This window comes from Thrips palmi, unplaced genomic scaffold (assembly GCF_012932325.1).
Source record: "Thrips palmi isolate BJ-2018 unplaced genomic scaffold, TpBJ-2018v1 HiC_scaffold_7, whole genome shotgun sequence".
NCBI classification, from domain to species: Eukaryota; Metazoa; Arthropoda; class Insecta; order Thysanoptera; family Thripidae; genus Thrips; species Thrips palmi.
In genome coordinates, this window is record NW_023144634.1 from 3961014 (window position 1) to 3982774 (window position 21761).

The 21761-nt window shown below is 54.9% G+C and overlaps 1 protein-coding gene across 1 annotated transcript in view; it reads right to left on the reverse strand.

Annotated features, from left to right (window-relative positions):
* LOC117652603 (aryl hydrocarbon receptor protein 1) overlaps positions 1-21761 on the reverse strand; it is a 90739-nt gene that overhangs the window by 22482 nt on the left and 46496 nt on the right. The window contains exon 3 of the mRNA XM_034397642.1: positions 9415-9512. Within this exon, the coding sequence (XP_034253533.1) occupies positions 9415-9512 (98 nt within the window). The remainder of the gene's footprint in view (positions 1-9414; positions 9513-21761) is intronic.

Below are 21761 nucleotides of genomic sequence, written 5' to 3' on the forward strand. Positions count from 1 at the left end.
ATTTGAACACACGGAGGCGCCTTATGAGTTAATGCTCTTTGGGGCGGGGTACGTTTTCAAAAGAGCACCCCAAGAAAGGTGTCTACTGAGGTCCTATCACCGCCATCAGATATCCGAAGAGCGAACCACTTTTTCCGGTTTTCAGATACATAAATGAGTTTCTATCTCCGTATCGTAACCCTTTGATGACATGGGCAATGTTGCCGCCAAATGAATCAACCGGTGCACTGTGAATAAAACAACGCTCTCCTGCCGGGTATCGAAGCCGGGTCCGCCGACAGCCGCGCGACCGATTTGCCCGGCCGGATTCCGATCTCCTACCAGACTTCCAGCGCCCCGCCTCCTAGATCCGACGGCCACCAATGGGACGTCGGCAGCGTTTCGGCCGGGATAAAGACCTTGCTTCCAATAATTGAATGCCGCGGTTATGGCGGCCCTGGCGGCCCTGGCGGCTCGCGCTTGTGCCGGGGAGGTTAATCTGCCGTTACGGTGTTGCGCGACTGTACGGCGAGCTCGTAAAGGAGCAAAAGGCGGGCCTGCACTGCCAGCGCAGTGCCAGCGCCGCCAAGCTCGGTGGGTGACTCATGCACCCACCGGGGAAAAGGAAAGGAAAGGACACTTTTCATCGCGGAAATATTTTTTTGCTGAGTACAAAGACACTAGTACTTTCAGAAAATGCCCTTCCTGTTCCTCCTGGTGCTAAAAACGTGATCCAGTGAATTAACTTGGCCTAAGAAAATTATTTTGGTTCAGGCGGGTTCAGGAAGAAATCATTTTTTTAAAGAGCTTGCTTCCAACACCGCGTTGTTTGGAAATCAATAGGGCACACTAGCTCGAAAGCTCTTTTCTTTGCCAAATTCGAAAATAACTCATTGTTTTGTAAACAATTTACAAAGTTAAAATTTTCACGTTCATGGTAAAGTCAAGGTGCCTCTCTGTTGCTACGTTCCGGGTCCCTTGTCTGGGACCCACAAAACTCCTCCAACACGACTGGGAGACGAGTGTGCCTCGCACCTGCCGCCGCTAGTGGAGGGATTCAGACGAAGTGCGGTTCGTGCGGGCCGTGCGCCGATGGCACAAAGTCTAAAACAATAAACATTTACGGGCGACTAGCAGTGCCTTTAATGAGCGGCCAGTGTAGTGATCACAGTGACATAAACCCCCACCCCCCAGGGGCGGCCCCGCGCAGCCTGGCGCCGAGGGGGCGGGGGAAGCCCTCCCGGAAAGGCCGCCCAGGGACAATCGGACGTTAATTTATTTTTACAATCCCCCACTTCCACTGCACATCAGCCACCCTCAACCGCTCGCCAACCGTTACACCGCCACCACCCCCGGGCCGAAGTGTCAATAGGTGTCGAGGTCTCTAACCCGAACCCAGGGCCTTCCCTCCAACCCCAGGGCCTTCCCTCCAACCCCAGGGCCTTCCCTCCAACCCCAGGGCCTTCCCTCCAACCCCAGGGCCTTCCCTCCAACCCCAGGGCCTTCCCTCAAACCCCAGGGCCTTCCCTCCAACCCCAGGGCCTTCCCTCAACCCCAGGGCCTTCCCTCAACCCCAGGGCTTCCCTCCAACCCCAGGCCTTCCCTCCAACCCCAGGGCCTTCCCTCAAACCCCAGGGCCTTCCCTCCAACCCCAGGCCTTCCCTCAACCCCAGGGTCCCTCAGACCCTAGGCCTTCTCCCAGGCTTCCCTCAGCCCAGGACCTTCCCTCCAACCCAGTTTCCAACCCAGGGCTTTCCCTCCAACCCAGGGCGGCAGTCTTTGGCGTTTTCTGCAGGCCTCTAACCCAAACGCGGGGCCTTCCCTCCAACCCCGACCCTGGCTCCACCTCCCCGCGGCCCGAGCTCTGCACCTGCCTGAACTCCGCGGCCGACTGACTAGCCCCGCAAACTTAGTCTACTTAGTCTATTTCAACTCGACACAACTCGGAACAACACAACAACAACAACAACAACAACGCGGCGCTCCTCTCCGCGGTGTCGCCGCGGCGCTCCAAGCGCGGCGACGCTTTTATAAAGTTCACATTTTTTCCCTTCATCGTCGCGGGGAAAAGTTTTGGGTCGTGACTTTTGAGGCGGGCGGCGCCGGGAGGGGCGCATGGCTCGGCTCGCCTCGCTGGGGGTCCCGAGTGACATTGGACGGACTGCAGACGGATTCCCAGAGTCGATCTGTCTCTGCCGCACGTACCGGGCGACCAGTGCAGGCGCGAGAGGGACAGAGCGACCAAAACGACTCTCGGAACCAGCCGACGGGGCGAGACGCGGCCGCCCAACTAAATGCCGTTCGCAACGGGACGACGATACGCACGAGTCCATGCCGAAATAAGCAGAGCGTTTTCTCCAGGCGCGGGCCCGGGATCGATTCCCGCCCGGTTCGCCAACTTTTTTTTCCCTTCCCTTGCTTTTGCACAGTCCGCGACAGGCCGAGAGGTAACGTTGTCGGTGAGTCTGCGCGGTCCCACATGTCGTGGGAACGGACAAGGCGGCGCGCGCGTGTGTGTATGTGTGTGTGTGTGTGTGTGTGTGTGTGTGTGCGTGTGTGTGTGGGCAAGGGGTGCAACTAGACAACAAAAGAGGGCCGAAATCGCCAGGAAAGTGGGCCGGACTGGAGCATATGGCAATCCGACAAGCAGCATTTCGACGCTACAAGTAAAAGCAGAATGACGAGAGGCCAAAGACGAAGACTGATAAAACGTCAAATCCTCCAAGAAAAACGCTGATAAAACCGGCAAAGACAAATCCTCTAAGAAAATATTAAAACCGACAAAAATATCAAAGATTACAAAAAAAGAAAAATGACTAAAAATATGAAACCGCTGAAGACCCCCCTCGCGTGCCGGTCAATCGGGAAAGCAAACGACGATTTCCCTCGTCTCGAAATTGACACCTATTCCGCGCCGTTTGTTTACCTTCCGCCAATCGATGCCGAAACGAGAACGGAAAATGGCGACGGTGCGAGAACACTATGGCGCGCGGCAAGTGATACAAATTCGGCTCGTCCGTCAGGCCGCAGTGTTTACCGAAGGAGTGCCCCCTCCGGCCCCCTCCCCCCCCCTCCCCCTCTCGAACTCACTCTCACTCTCGGAGGGGAGGGGCGCCTGCAGTAGATGTCCTGTCTGATAAGCGAGCCAAACAGGTCGTAATTGGCCTGTCTGACGCTGGTTCGATACACAAAATAATAGTGTTATCTCTCTCTTTCGCTCACGCCCCTCGGCCGAGCCTCTCGCCCACATATATCCGTCCATCTGATGGGTGGTAAGGCAGCCTGGGCCATTCCGCGAGTCCTTCATGACGGAGTCCTTCATGACGGAGTCCTTCATGACGGAGTCCTTCATGACGGAGTCCTTCATGACGGGTCCTTCATGACGGAGTCCTTTGTGACGGGGTCCTACTTCATGACGACGTGGAGTCCTTCATGACGGGGTCCTACTTCATGACGGAGTTCTTCATGACGGAGTCCTTCATGACGATGGAGTCCTCCATGACGGGTCCTTCTGACGGAGTCCTTGTGACGGGCCTCCATGACGGCGATCCTCTAGGCGTCCACATGCGGACCATGCGGATCCTTCAGACGTGGATTCCTCCACTGACGGGTCGTCACCGTGAGAACCGCGCGCGCCTAGCGTCAAGCCGACCAGTGGCGGACCGGGTTCCCCCGCGTCGCCCCTATCGGCGCCATGTAGCAGCGCTCTTCCGCCCCTGTCCGCCAAAACGGTGTCACGGTCCTTCTCTGCACTCACACGGCGTCCCACACGGGTGCGAGAGAGACAGAGCGACGGGGCACTGCGGGTTCGGAATCGCGCGACAGCACTCGAACGCGGAGCCCGGCAGCCGGCCGCGATAAGCTATCGGTCGCCTAATTTATTGCGCCATTTTGCGCCACCTGATACACGCCAAAGGTGCAGGTCCTTTCTGGAGGCGTCGCGCTCGGCGCGGGGGCGGGGGGAGGGGGGGGGGTGCTACCTCGTCTGCTCTCGATCCATACCGGCAGCAAGCTATTTCCCCTTGGAAAACGTTCGCTGAGTGCTTGTCTGTCATTCTGTCTGATGTCTGAAGCGGTGCGGCGCCCCCCTTCCCTTCTCCTCCATCAAAAATTCGCCCTCTTTTTCCCTTCCTCCAGTGGCATGCTCCGCGGGGAAGGGCCTCTTCGGGGCTGATGACCCTTTCCTCTTCACGATTCCCCATTTCTGCGGGTGAAAAAAACAAAAACAACAACGACAAAAAAAAAGCAAACGCCATTTGTCGACGCCTGCGAAGCTCTCCTCCGCTTGCGCCGTTCTCTCCGTCCGCCGCGCCGGTGTCTTTCCCCGCCGCGGCAGAATTTAAATCTCGCGCCTTTTTGTTTTTGTTTTTAATCCCCGGGGCACGCGACCGGATGGCGCACTTGCCGCGCCGGACATGGGCCGCGCCGCGAGGCCGCACGACACTCCGGCCGTCCGGCTCCTTATTTCCGGTGAGCTGCAAGACGAATGGCTTGCCAGTGTGGGTCCCAGTCATACGGCCATACGCGAAAAGGCCGCGCACAGTATATTTGCCAGAGGACCGGTGTAAGCGGTCAGAATTCCGAACGGGTTTTGAGCTCCAGAGTCGCTAAATGGGACTTGAACCAAACGTGTGACCCCACCAATCCGCTCTCCGAACGAGGAATCCATTGGTGAGGGTCACAGGTTCAGTTCGAGTCCCATTTAGTGAACCGCAGCTCGAAACGCGCCAAGAGTTTTGGCGGCTTTGGGCCGATCTTCTGGCCCACTGTGCCGCGCCACCCCGTGAGGAAAGGGTGCCCACACACTAAAATGCTAAGCACAGTCGTAGGAGACGTTACTGAATTTTTTGGTGCAGATTAATGTGTTGTACGAATTTTGTTCGAAAAACTGCACAACCTTTCTCAATATTTGGAGCAAAACTGCTGACAAATTGGTGCGGAAAGTTCGTAAGCACAATTAACTTCAGCGTCTCGTGCAAAAAACACGTATTCTGCAATCGAGCGATCCCGCAGGGTTGTTCACTGTCTCTCTCGCACCCCGTACGGTTCACCCATTGAGTGTGCGACAGAGACACACAGCGGTGCGGAACGGCGACGCTTCCAGACGAGTGTGCAAGGTGAGTCACCGTCGGGCGGCGCGTCCATAAGTTACAAAGTCCCGGGTTCGAATCCCCGCGCCGCCGCGCAAAAAAGATGTGAGGCGGTGCCGAGGCGCCGTTGGAGTGATTGGGCCCGCGGCACGCCAGTAGGGCTGCCAGCTCGGCCGGGGCGGCACCGGTCGCCGTGCGCCACCCAATACGCTGGGACAATTATTTGACGCCAACAATGGGTCGTTAATGGGGCTGCTGCTGCAGCAGCAGACTGATTCCGACAGTCGCTCTGTCCCTCTCGCACCTCCATGCGGCGCCCCGTGAGTGCGAGAGAGACAGAGCGACGAAAACGACTCTCGGGATCGGTCTGCAGATCGCCGCGCCCCTGCTTCTAGTAAATTGATTCCGCCCCCTTCGACGCTTATTAGGAGCGGCTGGTCCAGCCGGGCGGTCCGTTCCTCCGTCTCTGTCGCACTCACGGGCCGCCCCGCAGGGGTGCGAGAGAGACAGAGCGGCGAGACGATGGACTGCTCTTCGGAGGCGCTCGGCTGGACCGCGTTATATTGAGGCGGGGATTTTCTTGCCGGCTGTATGAGTCTCTGCCCTGCGCTACCGTTGCTGCCTCAACGCCTCCATAAGGCACCGTCGGCCAACGAATTACTGACCTCCCACTTTTTGTTCCAACCCATTAGTACAGCCCAAACGAAAAGTAAATCAGCCGCACGTTGGAGGTGTTATTCGCAGGCAGATAAGCAAGCCGTCTGCCTATAATCAAAACACGATTGGATATTCCATTTCGACCGGAGCCCAGAGGTGCCACACACTACGGTACCGTTCTGATTGGGCTACACTGAACTGCATATAAACAAGGGTCAGCGCCCCCTCTCCCCCCGACGCTCTCTCTCTCTCCCTCTCTCTCTCTCTCTCTCTCTCTCTCTCTCTCTCGCCCTGCCAGGCGGCCCGGCTACGCGGCTACTCCCCTCCTTCGGTAATAGTATAGCAAACGGCCCACCAGGTGCCGGCGTCAGCTGGTCCCCCTCGACCTCCCGCTCCCCACTCCCTTCGCCTCCCCGGTTCCCCTTCACCGCCGCCCGCGGCAGGCCGAGCAGCGCCCTGTCTCTCTCGCACTCACGGGGCGTGCCGTAGGGGTGCGAGAGAGACAGAGCGACCCTGCCACGCCGCCCCGGGGCCGGGGTTGATTCCGGCTACCGGCAAGGCGCGCCTCGCAGGGGTCGCGGCAGACCGATTCCGAGAGTCGTTTTCGTCGCTCTGTCTCTCTCGCACTCATGGGGCGTGCCGCTAGGTGCGAGAGAGAGAGAGAGAAACAGAGCGACGAAAACGACTCTCTCGGATTCAGTCTGCAGTTCGGCATTAACACCCTTCAATAATAATTCACCCCGTCGGCTCACTGGGACGGTCCCGGCATGACACCGACGCACGGCGTGCGGGGAAAATGAAATCTTTCTAGCACACAAACGCCCGCACTTAATGTCTACGTATTGTTATTTTTGTTTTCTAGTGGGAAGAAGGGCACCACCCCCAACGCGACAAAATTGTATCCAGCTGGAGACTAATTTTTTACAGACTGGTTACAATGTTGTCGCCGGAGCAATGCGCTACAAAATCGGTTTAAGTAGAAAACAAAACATTTTCCATGTCCACGTACACTACACAATAAGTGTCCACGCTGGTAAACCAAAAAAACTTGACCGCAGGGGCCCGCAAAGCAGGTCAGTGCACTAACATTTTTAACATTTTTTTGATGCTTGACTGAACATTGAACACTCGCGGTGCTGCATCTGGAACCCGCAGTAGGCTACGCGGTGCACCAAGCACAGAGTACTCCGCGCAGACACTCCTTCCGCGCTAATCACAATTTCTCATACCGCTTGCTCCTATTTTTTCCCCTAGGCTGCCCGGGACGGACGGGCCCCGCGATAGGCCCCACAAATCGCCCCGCCTCGCCAAGGCGGCCGTGGCGCTAATCAAGACATTGAGTAATTTTGGGTGCGGATACTCCCTGAGAGCAACGCGGCCAGCCGGGCAGGCAGGCAGGCAGGCAGGCAGGCAGGCAGGCAGCGGCCGGCTCTTGGCCTGCTGGCGCTCTGACTGACTGGCTGACTGGCCGGCTAGCCGTCTGGGAGTGGATACTGACCTGACACAGATTACACAGTGGCGGCGCGGACTGCGCAACATTCTGTACAATTACTGAGCCCAGTCCCAGTGGAGTGGAGCTGCCACAGCACTGCCACAGCACTGCCACAGCGCCGGCTAAGAAGTTCTTCTGGGAAGGGAAAACCTCCGAACGGCCGGCCGCGGTAAAAGGCAGCCAGAGGACCGCGAGGCGGCGCGCTGCAGCCCCGCCGGGTCAAGGGGCGCCGCCCGTCGTCCTGGGCGGTGCAGTGCAGCGTGCTCATCTCGGCCCATCCCGGGGAACCGTCTCTGTCGCACTCATTGGGGCGCACAGTGGGCCAGAAGACCGGCCAGGCGGCCAAAACTCAGACGCGTTTTGAGCTCCAGAGTCGCTAAATGGGACTCGAACCGATCGTGTGACCCCACCAATGGATTCCTCGTCCGGAGAGCAATCGATTGGTGGGGTCGCACGCTCGGTTCGAGTCCTATTTTAGCGACTCTGGGGTTCAAAACGCCGAGTGGGTAGGCAACAACCTGCATGCAAGACGCCGCTGTTTGGCGGGTTGCCTACCCACTGCCAGGCAGGCTGAGACGGGGTAGGCAACCCGCGGGACGCCGCTGCATCCTGGTCGCATGTTGCCTACGCTGCTAGGCGTCATGGCCGCGCGCTGCGCTGCGACACAGACCCGCGACGACAGCGGCGTTCCGCGTTTTGCTCGCGGTCCACGAGAGGTTCCCGGGGTCCCTCCAGGGAGGCGGGCCAGTCCACGGCAAAACTCGGCCGGCTTGAGTCGCGCCACTCTCGGGCCGGCCGGCAGCGGTCACCACCGGAAGTGGCCGCGCCGCACCGGATACGCGACGGGCGACTCCGGGGCTCCGGGCTTTTCTGCCGCGCGGCGCGCCGGGCCAGCGCATCACACCCGTCTGCTTGAGCACACAGTGGGCCAGAAGACCGGTGGAGGCGGCCAAAACCGGCCAAAACTCCAGACGCGTTTTCAGCTCCAGAGTCGCTAAATGGGACTCGAACCGATCGCTTGACCCCACCAATGGATTGCTCTCCGAACGAGGAAACCATCGGTGGGGTCACACGTTCGGTGTGAGTCCTGGTCAGCGACTCTGGAGCTGAAAACGCGTGTATAGTTTCGGCCGCCTGCACCGGCCTTCTGGCCCACTGTGCAGCGAAAGGTACCTCAGTCGTTCACAATCCCATCGCGGCAGAGGAGCGAGCGCTCCACGCTCCGCCCCACACGGCTCGCTGCCTGCTCGCAGCGCTCCGAACCAAAATAAGCAATTATACGAAGGACCCGGGTTCAAACACTGACGCCGCCAGATTTTTTTACCCCTTCCGCCGTGGGCCACTTTGACGACCGGAGCGCGCGCGCTGTGGCCGGGACTGTGGCCGGGACTGGACCGCGGCGGACGACGCCTCATTTGTTTCTTATTAGGTCCTTCGAGGGGTCAGGGCACTGTGTGTGTGTGTGTGTGTGTGTGTGTGAGTGTGTGTGTGTGTGTGTGTGTGTGTGTGTGTGTCAGTGTGTGTGTGCGCGCGGTGCAGCGTTGCACAGGGTGCGTTGCCGGCTGCCTCGCCGATGGCGGACGCATTATAAAGGCATTAGAGCTCCCCCGCATTGCCCGCCGCCCCACCCCGCCCCGCCCCGCCCCGCCCCGCCCCGCCCCGCCCCGCCCCGCCCCACCGCGCCACGCCCAGCCAGGTTCACACTCAGCGGCGCACTCCCCGGGGACCAAAAAATACGTTTTTAATTTTCAGCGCGAAAATACGGCGCATTTTTGTCGGTTTCGCCGCCTTGCTTGCACCCCTCCATGATCATCATACGCGGCGCGGCCCGGTGCAGCCGGGCGGCACTGCTGTTGTTGTGGGCGGTTTCGCTGCTATTGATGCTGTTTAATATTTCTACTACCCAGTTCTACTTCCGGTGGGGCACGCGTGGTGCGGCGTTGCCGCGCTGTTGACTCAGGTCCGGGTGCCGCCGGCCTCACTTGCCCTTCCCTCTCACCCCACCCCCTCTCCCCCCCCTCCCCTCCCCACTTCCTCCCCCCACTCACTGGCCTCTCGTAGGGCTCATCAAGACGACGACAATAAGATAAAAACTCTGCTTTATCTCGGGTTTTCACCGAAGCTTTAGTATGACGACGACCCCGCGCTTTCCTCCCGCAAATCTCATCTTCTTCGCCAACTTTGCAGTGTACTCACCTGCAGGAACATATCACCGTCCAGAGGGGTGTGGTCGTACGCCGTTAATTCCCCTCGACTTCTGTAGTGGGGATCTTCCTTGTCTTTGTGCATAGTAACTGCAAGCAGAAGAGATACCAGGCCGATTACTCAACGCGAATGCACTTCCTGAGAGGAGCAAACGTCTACACCCAGAAAAAAAGTTCTTTGTTATAAAAAAAAAAAAAACAAGAAAAAAACAACATCTTGACACAAGAAGACTTTCTTCAAATATAAAAAATCCATAAAAGTCAATTTTTTAATCAAAGAAGTCATTTTTTCTCGCTAGAAATCACAGGAGTTGCGAATAAATTTTTTACAAGAATACAAAAAAATTACAAGAATTCCTGTTGGTTCCTACTACCACGCATTTTAAGTAGATGGCAATGAAATTCTGACGATTTCTGCAAACATTTATCAGTATTCATGGAGATCGTTTTCGGTGACCATTATTTGACATGTGGCTATCCTTGGCAGAAATTCAACACCCACCAAACTGATATATTTTTTACAGTCGTAAACACGTCATTGTTTACAAACAGTTTACACACGCCGCTTCGATGATCGGGCAATTCATGCACTGAGTGCGGTCTGGGGGCAGAGCAGGGCACAGAGCAGGTGCCATATCGTTTACGTGTCGGTGGGGTAGCGCCTGTCAAGTAGGCATGGCCAACAGTACCCAATCGACGCGCCCCCTACGTCTCAATATCACACTCACTGCGCCACTGGAAAAACACACAGACGCACACAAACGCAAACACACACACACACACACACACAGTGACTTTTCGACCACGTCACGGTGAGTCAGCGGCAATGCGCAGGGAGTGCAATCCGAGGTAATCACTCGGGTTAAACGGGCCACTCTTTGCTCTAACACCGCCGACAGTCTGAATCCGAAGGCTGTTCTCTCTCTCTCTCTCTCTCTCTCTGTCTATCCAACGCTCCGTGAGTGGGAGGGAGACAGAGCGACGAAAGTGCTTTCGGAATCAGCCTTGCAGGGGAAGGAAGGGTGAAGGCGCTGCTAATTTATGTCGACTCCGTTCGCTTTCCTGAGCAAACGCGTTGCAACGGGGAGGGAAGTCCCTGGCGCCAATTTAAAGTGAAGGGAAGGTAATACAAGAAGTTTATTTGATTTCTTAAAGAAGTACAAAAAAAAAGTTCAATACAAAAAAAGAATAAACAGAAAAAAAAAGTGTGAACTCTATGCGACACGAAAGCGCCCAAGTCCTCCAAAAAGCCATAGAAAGATAGAGCCATATTCATCTCGCCGTAAGTATGTGAGCGTCGAGTGTGTGTGTGTGTGTGTGTGTGTGTGTGTGTGTGTGTGGTGAAATGCACAAGGCCGGCATCGCAGCGGCCTTGCCCCCTTCCCCCTGCCACCCGCACGCACGGGCGGCACACTGGCGCAAGCACGCGAGGAGACACGCTCGGACACACGCGTGAGGAAAGCTAATAGAAAAGACAGCGGGCAGAAATTAGCAATCGGACTAATTAGGGAATCCCGGGAGTGCCTTCCGTTGACAGTGCGTCGGAAAGCCCTCCGAAGGAAAACGAATAAGAAAACGAACGCCATGCATGCATGCGCACTCGTACACCACACACACACACACACACACACACACACACACACACACACACACACACACACACTGCCAGAAGAAACGGGATATACTTTTCGTTTGTATCAGTCGTGCGGCCAGATCGATAGCGTACGAGGCACTAGTCGGTGTCCTGGACGACTTGTGAGTGGCAAGGTGTGTACCCAGCCCAGCCGGGCCCTGCCGTGCCCGCCAAGCGCACTCCACCGTGACGGCGTGTGGCGTGGCGTGGCGGGGCGGGGCGTGGCGTGGCGGGGCGGGGCGTGGCGGGGTGGGGCGGGGCGGGGTGGGGCTGGCGTCTGCTCCGGCACGGCCGGCACGGCTCGCGGTAAACTTTCATACGGAGCAGTAGTTCTGGGAAACGCCAAGCGTTTTTGTTTTCATTTTTTTTATGCATCCTTCTTTTTTTTTCGCGTGTCTTATGGCAAACAGGGTCATGCACAGTTATGGCAAGCGCCCATCTCGGCGCACCCTTTGAATTGCACTTAAAAATTAATTTGGTTTTCAAATAATCTTTCAAACTTTTTGGGTTTTTATTGTAGACCACAGATTAGTAAATCTTTTGTGAAATTAGAAGCGTAACAGTAAAAAATCGCCCTATGACGGAAGCTGAAAAGAGCTACAAATGTTACTTGCCTACGACCATAACTGCACCCCACACTGGCAAAGGCGGGAACCTGGAAGGGGAGGTGAAAGGGGGGGGGGGTCGAAAATCAGGGTAGCAGCTGTTGTGGGGAAGGGGGTGAAACTGAGCCGGGTGGAATGCTTCATAGGTAACGGTGCACTGCGAGGTTCGCGAAGCCGTATCGAGCGCCCCAACGTCGCGGCAAGCGGAGCACTGCCGCCGCACCAAGTTTTTCTGCCTTTCAGATTTCACCCCCCGCCCCCAAGTCAACGTACTTGTGAGGAAATGATAAAACAGTGGAGACGCCGCTCAAATCGTTTTCCGCTGGCGTGGGAGGTGGCACGGCACTGGCACACCAAGCCATGGCGGCACGGCGCGGCACGGCGCGGCACGGCGGGGCCCTGCAGGGCGCGAAGTCACCGTGGCGTGGTCAGGTAATTAAAAGACCCTGCGCCGCCAAAGACTTGTCAACGAGCCCGGCCTGCCCGCCTTCCTCTCCGTCATGGCACTAAACAGCGTTACGCGGCCCGGCCTCAGCGCAACTCAAAACTTTTAAAGTTTAAAACTTCAAAAGTTTTTTAAAAATTTTCAAAAGTTTATTCAAAACTTAAAAAAAAACTTTAAGTTTTAAGTCCTTAGTTTTTTTTTGCAAGTTTTTGAACTGTAAAGATGCTTTCTATTAAATAAATTATGAGCAAAATTTTCACCGAATTTGGTGGGAAACTTTCGATATGAACATATTGGAAATTTGGGATGGCTATCAACAACTGACTGGCACGACCTTGAACTACTACGACGGAATAGTTTGAAATGATGTTATTAAACTTTTTTGCAAGGTTCCCTTGAGCGCTCAACACAGACACTCCCTGTCTCTCAAATCATTCGTCAGAAAACAAAAGTTGCTAAGGAGAGAAAAAAGGGCGAGGGGACAGGCCGACCCCTTCCATCACAGAGCTGCACGCAAACGGCAACTCTGTATTCGAACCATATGTACACACAGAAGTTAGAAAAAAGGTGACTCGCAAAAAAAAGCGGTGCTGTGTTGTAGTCTTGGGTTGAAATAAAAAGGCGAGGTTCGTTTGCGTGTGCAAAAGCTCGCGTTTGGTACTTGGAACGAATGTTCTTGATGGTCGCACACCGTAGGACATACGGGGCACGTTCCCAAACGTGAGAAAGGAGCATTCACGTTGTCACGGCCTTGGAGCAGGGCCGCGCAGTGACCGCTAGCGACCGTACACACACACACACACACACACACACACACACAAACACACACACAAGCAGCACACTCCTATAACGTATATGTGAATAAATCACGACACACTGAATGTATCGTCAGGTTTGTGTAAAGTACTGCCTGCCTCGAAACAGAGCAGCGGGATCGAGTTGTTTTATAATTGATGACATGGTTCGGGGCCCTCATATTTGTGTGAGGTAAAAGACGCGGGGCTCGCGTACAGTCGCAGACAAGAGTTCGTCTCGGAATGACAAGTGTTCGCTGAAGTGGCAGGACTCACCAGTCCCGATCAATTTCGGAAAAATCGTGGAAAATGCTCTCATTTCCCCACAATCCGGCATCGACGAAAAAGCCATTTTGAAGCGGCTGGGACGCGGTTTGGCCCGAGCCAAGATTCATTAGAACCCCCGTAGCGAACTGTGATGAGGTTTACTGTTGTTTGAACAAATAAAGGCTCCGATATCCATTCTGTGGAGTCGAGAAAAGCGCACCCCAGTCCCATAGGCGCTACTATTTCACCTGTGGTACCGTGATCTATCGACAGAGGGGCTGCTGCGCTGTTAATTTACAGCAAAACAAGGAACGAAGACACTGACTGAAGGCGGGGTGCGTCAAGGCCGGTCTGCCAATAGCGCCCCGTGACTCCGAGTAGAAAACGGCACGAGTTGGAGAATTATTTCCTCCCGGTACGAAAAAGGGCAGAGAGAAAAGAGATCAACAATAAATAAAGATTCCCGTCTGTGCGGTGCGCACACTGGGCGCGTGGCGGGGCGCGGCACGGCACGGCAGTGCAATCCTTCAGTCCGCAAATCGATCCCTGTCGTGCACGGCTCGGCACGGCACGGCGCGCACGCCGCGGCTGGACCGCTCCGGGGGAGGTGGCGCCCCACGAGGACGGGCCCCACAGGGACGCCCGGCCGCCGGTCCTCTCCTGCAGCATCGGGGCGTCGAACGCGACCAGAGGGTCCAACGGGCGCCAGCAGACCGATTCCGAGAGTCGTTTCCGTCGCTCTGTCTCTCTCGCAGCCATGGCGCGGGCGCGTCCCGTAGCGGTGCGAGAGAGACAGACACTCGGAATCAAATCAGGCAGCTACAGCAGGAGACACCGACAAAGACACCTCCGTCGGGCTTGCTCGCCGACAGGCTGGTCACCGGACAGGAGTCAAACCCCAAACCCAACCCCCAATCACCTCCGGGTTATACAAAATTCTCGAACTTTGTCTTGGTCTCACTCGGGAAACCCCCAAGCCACAAATTTCCCGGACAAACGCGCTCTAAGTTATCCCCTGCCGGATCCAATGCAAGCAGCCCGGCCCGATGTCGTTCCGCCCGCCGTGAAGCTTGCTCGCTAATGTAATGAGGCCCCGTGCCAAACCAAACTAATAAACTCCCAACCGACGGGCGACAACAGACACAACAGACTTGGCCGAATTCGAACTGCCGGGCCGTAGCGGTAGCAGGGCCCAAGCGCCTCAGTACCCCTACCGGCCGGCCACTGCCAAAGGGAGTCCGCCGCTTTCTGTCGGCCCGACCCGCTAACACCGCTAACAATGAGGGCCACGTGCCAAGCAGGCGGACGCATCACTCAGAGGAGCGAGAGAGAAGTGACAGAAAAGACAGACCGGCACGAATTTTGTTAGCTACTCGGTTCCATTTGTCCACCGGAGTGGCGACTACCGTTACGACACTGCAAGGCTGGCGGACGACACGGCCCCTGGGAGGCAGGCAGCCCACCGGCCGATCTAACACACACAATGCAGTACCATCACTTTAAGAGAGAAAGGAAAAACACATATTTAGCAACAAAACTATTATAAAGTTCCGTGTTACCATTTTGTCCAACGCCGGACTTGGGCGACTACCAGCATGTACGACACTGCGGGGCGTGGCGGGGAGCGGCAGCGGCCCCTGGGAGGAAGGCAGCCCGCCGGCCGATCTTTAATACAGATAATGCATACCATTATTTTAATAAAAAAAGGAAAAACTACATATTTAGCAACAGAAACTGTTACGGTCGGGGAGAGCAGCTGCCGTAATTAACACGTCTGTCCGTCCGTCTGTCTGCCTGTCTGTCCGTCCGCCAGGGGACAGCAGCAGGGTCAGCCATATGACAGTGACAGGGTCCCACCTGTATGTCATATGTGGGGAACCTCGCGGATAAGGACGAATTCACCCCCACCACTTTTCCCCACGCGCTGCCCCCTCCCCGCACCCCCTTCCCTCTTCCCCTCCTCCCCTCGTCGTCCGTCCCCTCCCCCCACACAGCGGTCATCTATTTCCCCACCGCGCCAGCTGGTATGTGTGGCCCCGTGCAGCGGTCTTACACAAAAATGTGTACACTCGTACTTTACGCGTGTCCATTTATCATGGTGAATTTTCGTCCCCTGATGTCCAAGAGAATGAATGAATGAATGAATGAATGAATGAATGAATGAATGAATGAATGAATGAATGAATGAATGAATGAATGAAGATAATAAATTCACAACAAATGAATGAGTGACGAATGGACGCCGAATGGATTGATGGCGATCGAGTGGGTGGGTACCGTATGATGAATAAATGATTGCATGTATGAATCAATGAATGAATGGGTTAGTCACAAATTAATTGTAATACATAAATGGCAAATGAATACGCGTGAAGAATGAATGGATGGTGAATGAGTGGCACAAACAGCACGACAACTAAATGATGAGTGAAAAAAAAAATGAATAAATTTCCAAGATGGAAGAATGGTTGAAAGAATCAACGAACGATTGAATGAATGGACGTAGTGATGCACCCAGGGCGTGAAGGCAAAAAGCAGCGCTCAGAGCAGATGGTGAGATACGCCGTTGGATTGAGCCCCCTTCCTCCTCCTCCCCCCCCTTACTCCATCTCTGTTTGGCGGGACTCATAAAATTTTAATACAATTAAGGGCGGGTGAGTAGCGCAGGCGCCGTGCGGAATACATTAAGGCCCTCCCCCACCCTCTGGCCAGCGCTTGACCACCGGGTCCCTGCGGGGTTGTGAAGGAATAAGGACTACTTGGGAAAGCGGGGAGGGGTGAGGGAGGGGGTGGGGGAGCACCGTTTGATGTCTGCCCTTGATGTGCATGCGTGTGGAGTAGATCAAAGAGTGTCCGAGTCAAGTCCAAGTCCGCCTCCTTTCGCTTTCGCGTTGCTGATTTCCTCGCGGGCCGTCATCTGCCCGAGCACCGTACTGTATCATTAAAAAAAAGAACAGACACGCTCATCTGATAAAAAGGTGAAATAGTCGCCGAGTTAATTTACAACTTTCGGGTTGCAAATTTCAGGCGCCCTCCTCCGACCATGGCGCGTGCAGGTGTGGATCTAGGATTCTTCCAAAGATGCACCCAGAAAAATGGTTTCTTAATTTTTAATTTTCTTGGTTTCTGCAAATAAAAACCTTGACATAATAATTTTTTTCATACAGGAAAATAGGTTTGGATCAAGGAAATTTTTCTTGAAAAAAAAAACAACAAAAAAAAACACACACAAAAAACAAGAGAATTTAATTTTTTTATCTACGAAGTCATTTTTTTGGGAGGTGGGGCATTGTGCCTGCTTAGAGGAGCAAAATAAGTGAGGTTTGAAGGTGGCCTACCTTACCTAGTACCCAAGCACGGGGTACTCACCCCTAATGTACTTCCCCTCAGGTTCCGCGCCTGCGCGCGCGAATTCAGTTAGCGCCCGGCCACGCTGCCGGGCGGAGCGGCTCGGGGCTCGGGGCAACCAGAATAGAAAAATGGTTAACGAGTCACGAAGCAGTGACAAGGAGGGGGAGAGGAGTGACAAAGAGGGCAGAGTCGCATCGACGATCGATGCGCAATTATCGCGACCCGCTTTCATGAGCCAGCGGGCCTAATCAGTCCAGTTGCACGCCTCTGTCTCTCTCGCACTCGCGGGGTGCTCCGCACGGGTGCAAGAGAGACAGAGCCAGGAGCACTGGTCTCTGATCAAGTTATTAAAAAGTATTAATTTTTGCTGAGACTGGATTTGCCTAGGACTTTGTCGAGGAGGGTCATTTCAACATAAAGTCTGACACATTTTACTACTTTACAAGAAGATTTCCAGTGACATAGTTGCACCGCGCCACTGCTTCCTCTGCCTACCAAGAGCTGCCGAAACAGGTCCAGTCTTTGCCAACCCACGCCAAGACATTCCACCTTCCCACACTTTTCAAAAGTGTGACAAGATCCATAAATGAAGGGCGAGGGAGAAAGCGCACACGGCGTACATTTCGGATTATGGAGATGTTAGTTACGAGACATGGCCCTGTCCCCGCGTAAACCGATCCCGTAATAAGACAAGGGGAGAGAGACGGAGACAGAGTGAGAGAGAGAGAGGGAGGTTCGAACTGTATGGGTGTCGGATCGGTCAATTATTGAGCACCTATTCTGAGGAGGCGACCGTCCCCCTCCCCCCCTCCCCCTCACTCTTCCCATACGTCCTAAGGTTGCCAACGACCCGTCGCTTCTCTCTATCTCTCTCTCCTCTTCTGTCTCTCTCTGTCCGCGCGGCCTGGTGGGAACCTCCTGGAACCTGACACCACCTTACGTCGTTCAAAGCAGTAGCAGGTAGCTGAGCTAAACGATCGGAACCCCAATTTATTACGACAAATTTTTTCGTGGGATGTATTATTTTGAAAGATGATGCCACTTTTCGCTTCTTTCCAATCAGAATCCTTTAAGGTGTGCCATCCTTTCAGCTGTGCCAACCTTTAAGGTGTGCCCTTGAGTACTCACTTAAGTGCTCCTTGTGTGTACTGAGAACCCTCTTAAGTCCCCAGCGTTCGATTGGCGCTGGCCGCCTCGGCAGGGCTATCGCCGAGCTATCGCGGCCGGAGGGCTGCGTCCGGGGTTCGCGACGAACCTGATTTACATGGAGACGTCATCGTGCGTGTGCAAATTGCGCGCCGTGTCCGAGACTGTCCGCCGCCGATGTCGGCTCCACATGGGACTGCGGGGCGCGGCAGACTGATTCCGGGACCCGTTTTCGTCGCTCTGTCTCTCTCGCACCTGTACGGGACGCTTTGAGAGTGCGAGAGGGACAGAGCGACGAAAGCGACTCTGCAGCGGGTGGGAATGCGCGTTTCTGCGGCAGCGGGCGCCACCCCGCGGACAAAGGGTCAAGCAGGGAAAGTGCCGCAACAGTGGACAGCCCGCTGCCTCTACAAGACATCGGCCGGTCAAATCGATAAGAAGACACAGAAGACGACTCATTGCAATCCAAGGCACTTGGCAAATTTGTGGGGAGAAAATGGAAAAAGTTTGGAAGCGCCAGGAAGGTGAGAAGCCCAAGAGAGGGAAGTGGCGGGGGAGGAAGTGGGAAGGGGAAAGGGGGGGGGGGGCGCTCGCCAGTTGTTGCAGCACTCTTTATTAGTTTAGCCCTGCCGGGGAAGGCTATGAATCACACTGCGGGGAATCGGGGCGCCAACAACTCCAGAGGGGGAGGGGGAAGAGGGGGGGGGGGATGCAAGCTGCAGAGGTTAGGACCTTTCGGGTTCTTCATCCTCAGGCTGACTACCGTTTGCGGCTACTTTATGCCACATCGCGTATTGCTTCTAAGGATTCACGAGTTATTGAGACGCAAAGGGTCAGAGGGAGACGGCGATTGCTTTGGCGGGAAGGAGAACCCGCCAGCGTTGCGGTGGCTGTATCAAGTTAAGGATTCTGAGCCATTCTGACTGATTCTGATTCTGACTCGTGAGTGTGATTTTAAATCACACTTAAATATCACCCAATTTCATGGCACAGATACTTGTTCTCACAATTTGAATGTGAGAAGCTTGAAAGAAACTGATTTGGAAACGTTTATAACTATGAAAATCATTCACATAGAATCAGAATTGGTCAGAAGAACCTTAACTTGATACAGCCGGTGCAGGAAGAACGGCAACAATACGTTTGAGCCAAGGATGAAAACTCCAGAAACTTATTTCTTGGATCAAAAGATACTTATTCTTGGAGTTCTTCAAAATTATATCAACCAACAAACGACATGACATTACCTTGAATAAGAAAAATATTGGGTCAAAAAGTTATTTTTTTTTGTACTTTTAATCCCAAGAAATAATTTTCAAAGAAACTTTTTTTTCCTGGTGCAGTATGCATTTTGAAGACAAAATCACGGTTCGCTGCGATCAAGACGCAAGAGGAAGGGAGCCTCGGGCTTGTGTGTGTGTTACATTTTTCATGCAAAGTAATGCAACGTTCAAGTGATTTTTTAAAAAAGCGCATGCTACTGACACAATTACTTTTCCGCTGTGCTGCGTGCATAGCAATGCGCCTGTCCGCGCCACTTAGGCCGCCGGATTTGGCAGCGGCTTTTAATTGTGGGCCTATCGCCGCGGGGCGGGCCCAGGCTGGCCCAAGCTGGCCGCGCCCTGGCCGCCGCTTTATTGTAAGAAATGAAAAGTCGCGCTGATACTTGAGCTCTCCGCGACTAATGCATATGCATGCGTGGGGGCAGAGAGAGAGAGAGAGAGAGAGAGAGAGAGAGAGAGAGAGAGAGAGAGAGAGAGAGAGAGAGAGAAGGGAAGGGAGGAAATAAAAACGCGTGGCCTATCGCCGGACGCATAGTGCGGGTGGGGCCAATGCTTTCCGCGCAGTACACTGTTAATCGTCACGTCGTATCTTGAAATTGACGACAGTCATCACAAAATGACGACATTTCGTCATGAAAGCTCCCACTTAGACGAGACAACAATGCCATCCGCTGGTTTCATGACATTCTTGTAAGGAAAATTAGCCTAGTAGACATTCCCATCAAGTGGCAACCCAAAATTTCAACGCCCCCTCCACCTCACGACCAAAATAGTATTAATGATTCGTCGTAAAGAACGGGCCGGAACGAACGAGCAGAATAGGAAAAGAAGAAGATTTTGAACCACTGCCGCGCTGCCGGCCAGCAGGGATTAAATCACGGGTCCCTGACGAAGCGTTTAAGGTGATACGAACAGGATCAAGCCGAGTCTCTCCCGGGCCGGCCGGGCCAGGGCCGGGCCCGCCACAGCGGCCGGAGGAGCCGGAGGTACAGATTCCCGATTGTTTAACAATCCCTGCGTGTTAGCTATGGCGGACCCCCCGCCGCGTGCGACACATAAATTGTAGCCCGGCCAGTCCGGCCACCACACTGGACGACAGCAACGCGCCGCAGCAGTGCCGCCAACCCGGGGGAATTTCCTCGCAGTGTGGTGGGAAATTTGTTTATTTTTTGTGGCCGAATGAGATGCGAGGGTAGGAAGTGTTCAGCGACATTTTTCGCACTTTACGAAATTCCATCGGAGGCAATTTCCCCAAACGAGAATTTTATTTTTTTGAACTGTGTGCCCATAGGGCACATTGGCGAACTATCATGCGTTAAAAACAGCCAGATTTTTAAGAAAAAATAAGTTAAAATTGAAACAGGAGCTGCATTGCACTGCACTAGGGCACCAGCGGTCTGCGCGCGTTGCTCGGAAGCACTCTCACAAAAAAAAAAAAAGCCGCGAAACGTCCGTCCGACTGGCAACTGCTTTTCGGTAACGAGCCCACACATCTTTCACGGCGTGCCAATTAATTAAAAGTAACGTACATGCGGTGTATAAAAATGTTTGTGAGCATATAACAGGTCCTGTTGCCAGTGATGGCTCGCTGCGCCCGTGTCCCGCCGAGCCGAGCCGAGTCGAGCCGAGTCGAGCCGAGTCGAGCCGAGTCGAGCCGAGTCGAGCCGAGTCGAGCCGAGTCGAGCCGAGCCGAGTTGAGCTGTCAGCATTTATTCCCAACAGCAGGTTTTTTGGAGTAAAGACCTTTCTTCGCTCGGCCTTGGCGCCGTGCTGGCCTATGCTGATGTAGGGGGTGTTCCCAAACGGAAACAAAGCCTGCCCAATGCTCGCGATGCTCGCGATGCTCGCGCGCCTAACGAATCGGAACCCCGAAAACGTCCGGTCCCGTTGGGCGGCGCTGGGATGCGTCTCGCGTCTCGCATGAGGCGTGTATGAAGGCGTCACTCCGCCCGGCCGCCTCAACCGACGCGGCGTGCGAACCGCCCCGCCCCGCCAATGTCCACTTTGCGGATTCGCGCGCGAGAACCGCGTTCGCTTTAATGAATTAGAATACAAGGGGCGCAAATTGCCGGGCCGCGTCGCTCTGTCTCTCTCGCACCCTCACGGGACGCGCCAAGAGTGCGAGAGAGACAGAGCGATGACCGGGAGAAAAGACGCGACCGAAACCGAAATGTTATCGAGCTAATCATTCCGACCCCGGAGAGTCTCGCTGTCCGCTAAATGATAGCCAAGTGGCACCCGGGGGATGGGGAGGCGGGCAGCCGGGGCTGGCAGGCAGGCAGGCAGGCCAGGGCTGGCAGGCAGCCACCCGCCGCGCCGCCGGCTCCCTGGTCCATTACCGCCGCTTTCGCGCCTCATTGGTGGCCGTGGCGTCCTCCCTCTCTGTCACTCTCCGTCGCTTCTGGCGGCAGCGAGTGCGACGGAGACAGTGCGGCACCTCGGACGCCCCCCAGATGATGCATCCCCGTGCACGTGCCCACGGGACCGCCACGCCACCGCAAAACGGGTAGGGGGAGGGACTCCCATCAAACTGATGCCTCGTGCTTCGTTCCCGCTTTGAACGAGGTGAGCGGTGTTTAGCCAGGAGATGGAATTGTTCTGGATCGAGCGCTCTCAGCTAGCGGCAAGGCTTGAGGTATGGGGTGGAACAAGAACAAACAACATCCGAAAACAACGACAAAAAAACTGCACAAATTGCAATGAACGATTTTTCATAATGTATGTGTAGGCCTTCTGAACCAACTTCGAACGAAAAAATTCGCAATTTTCTTCATTTTTATGCGAAATACTTGGATATTGTGTACCGATCCGCCAG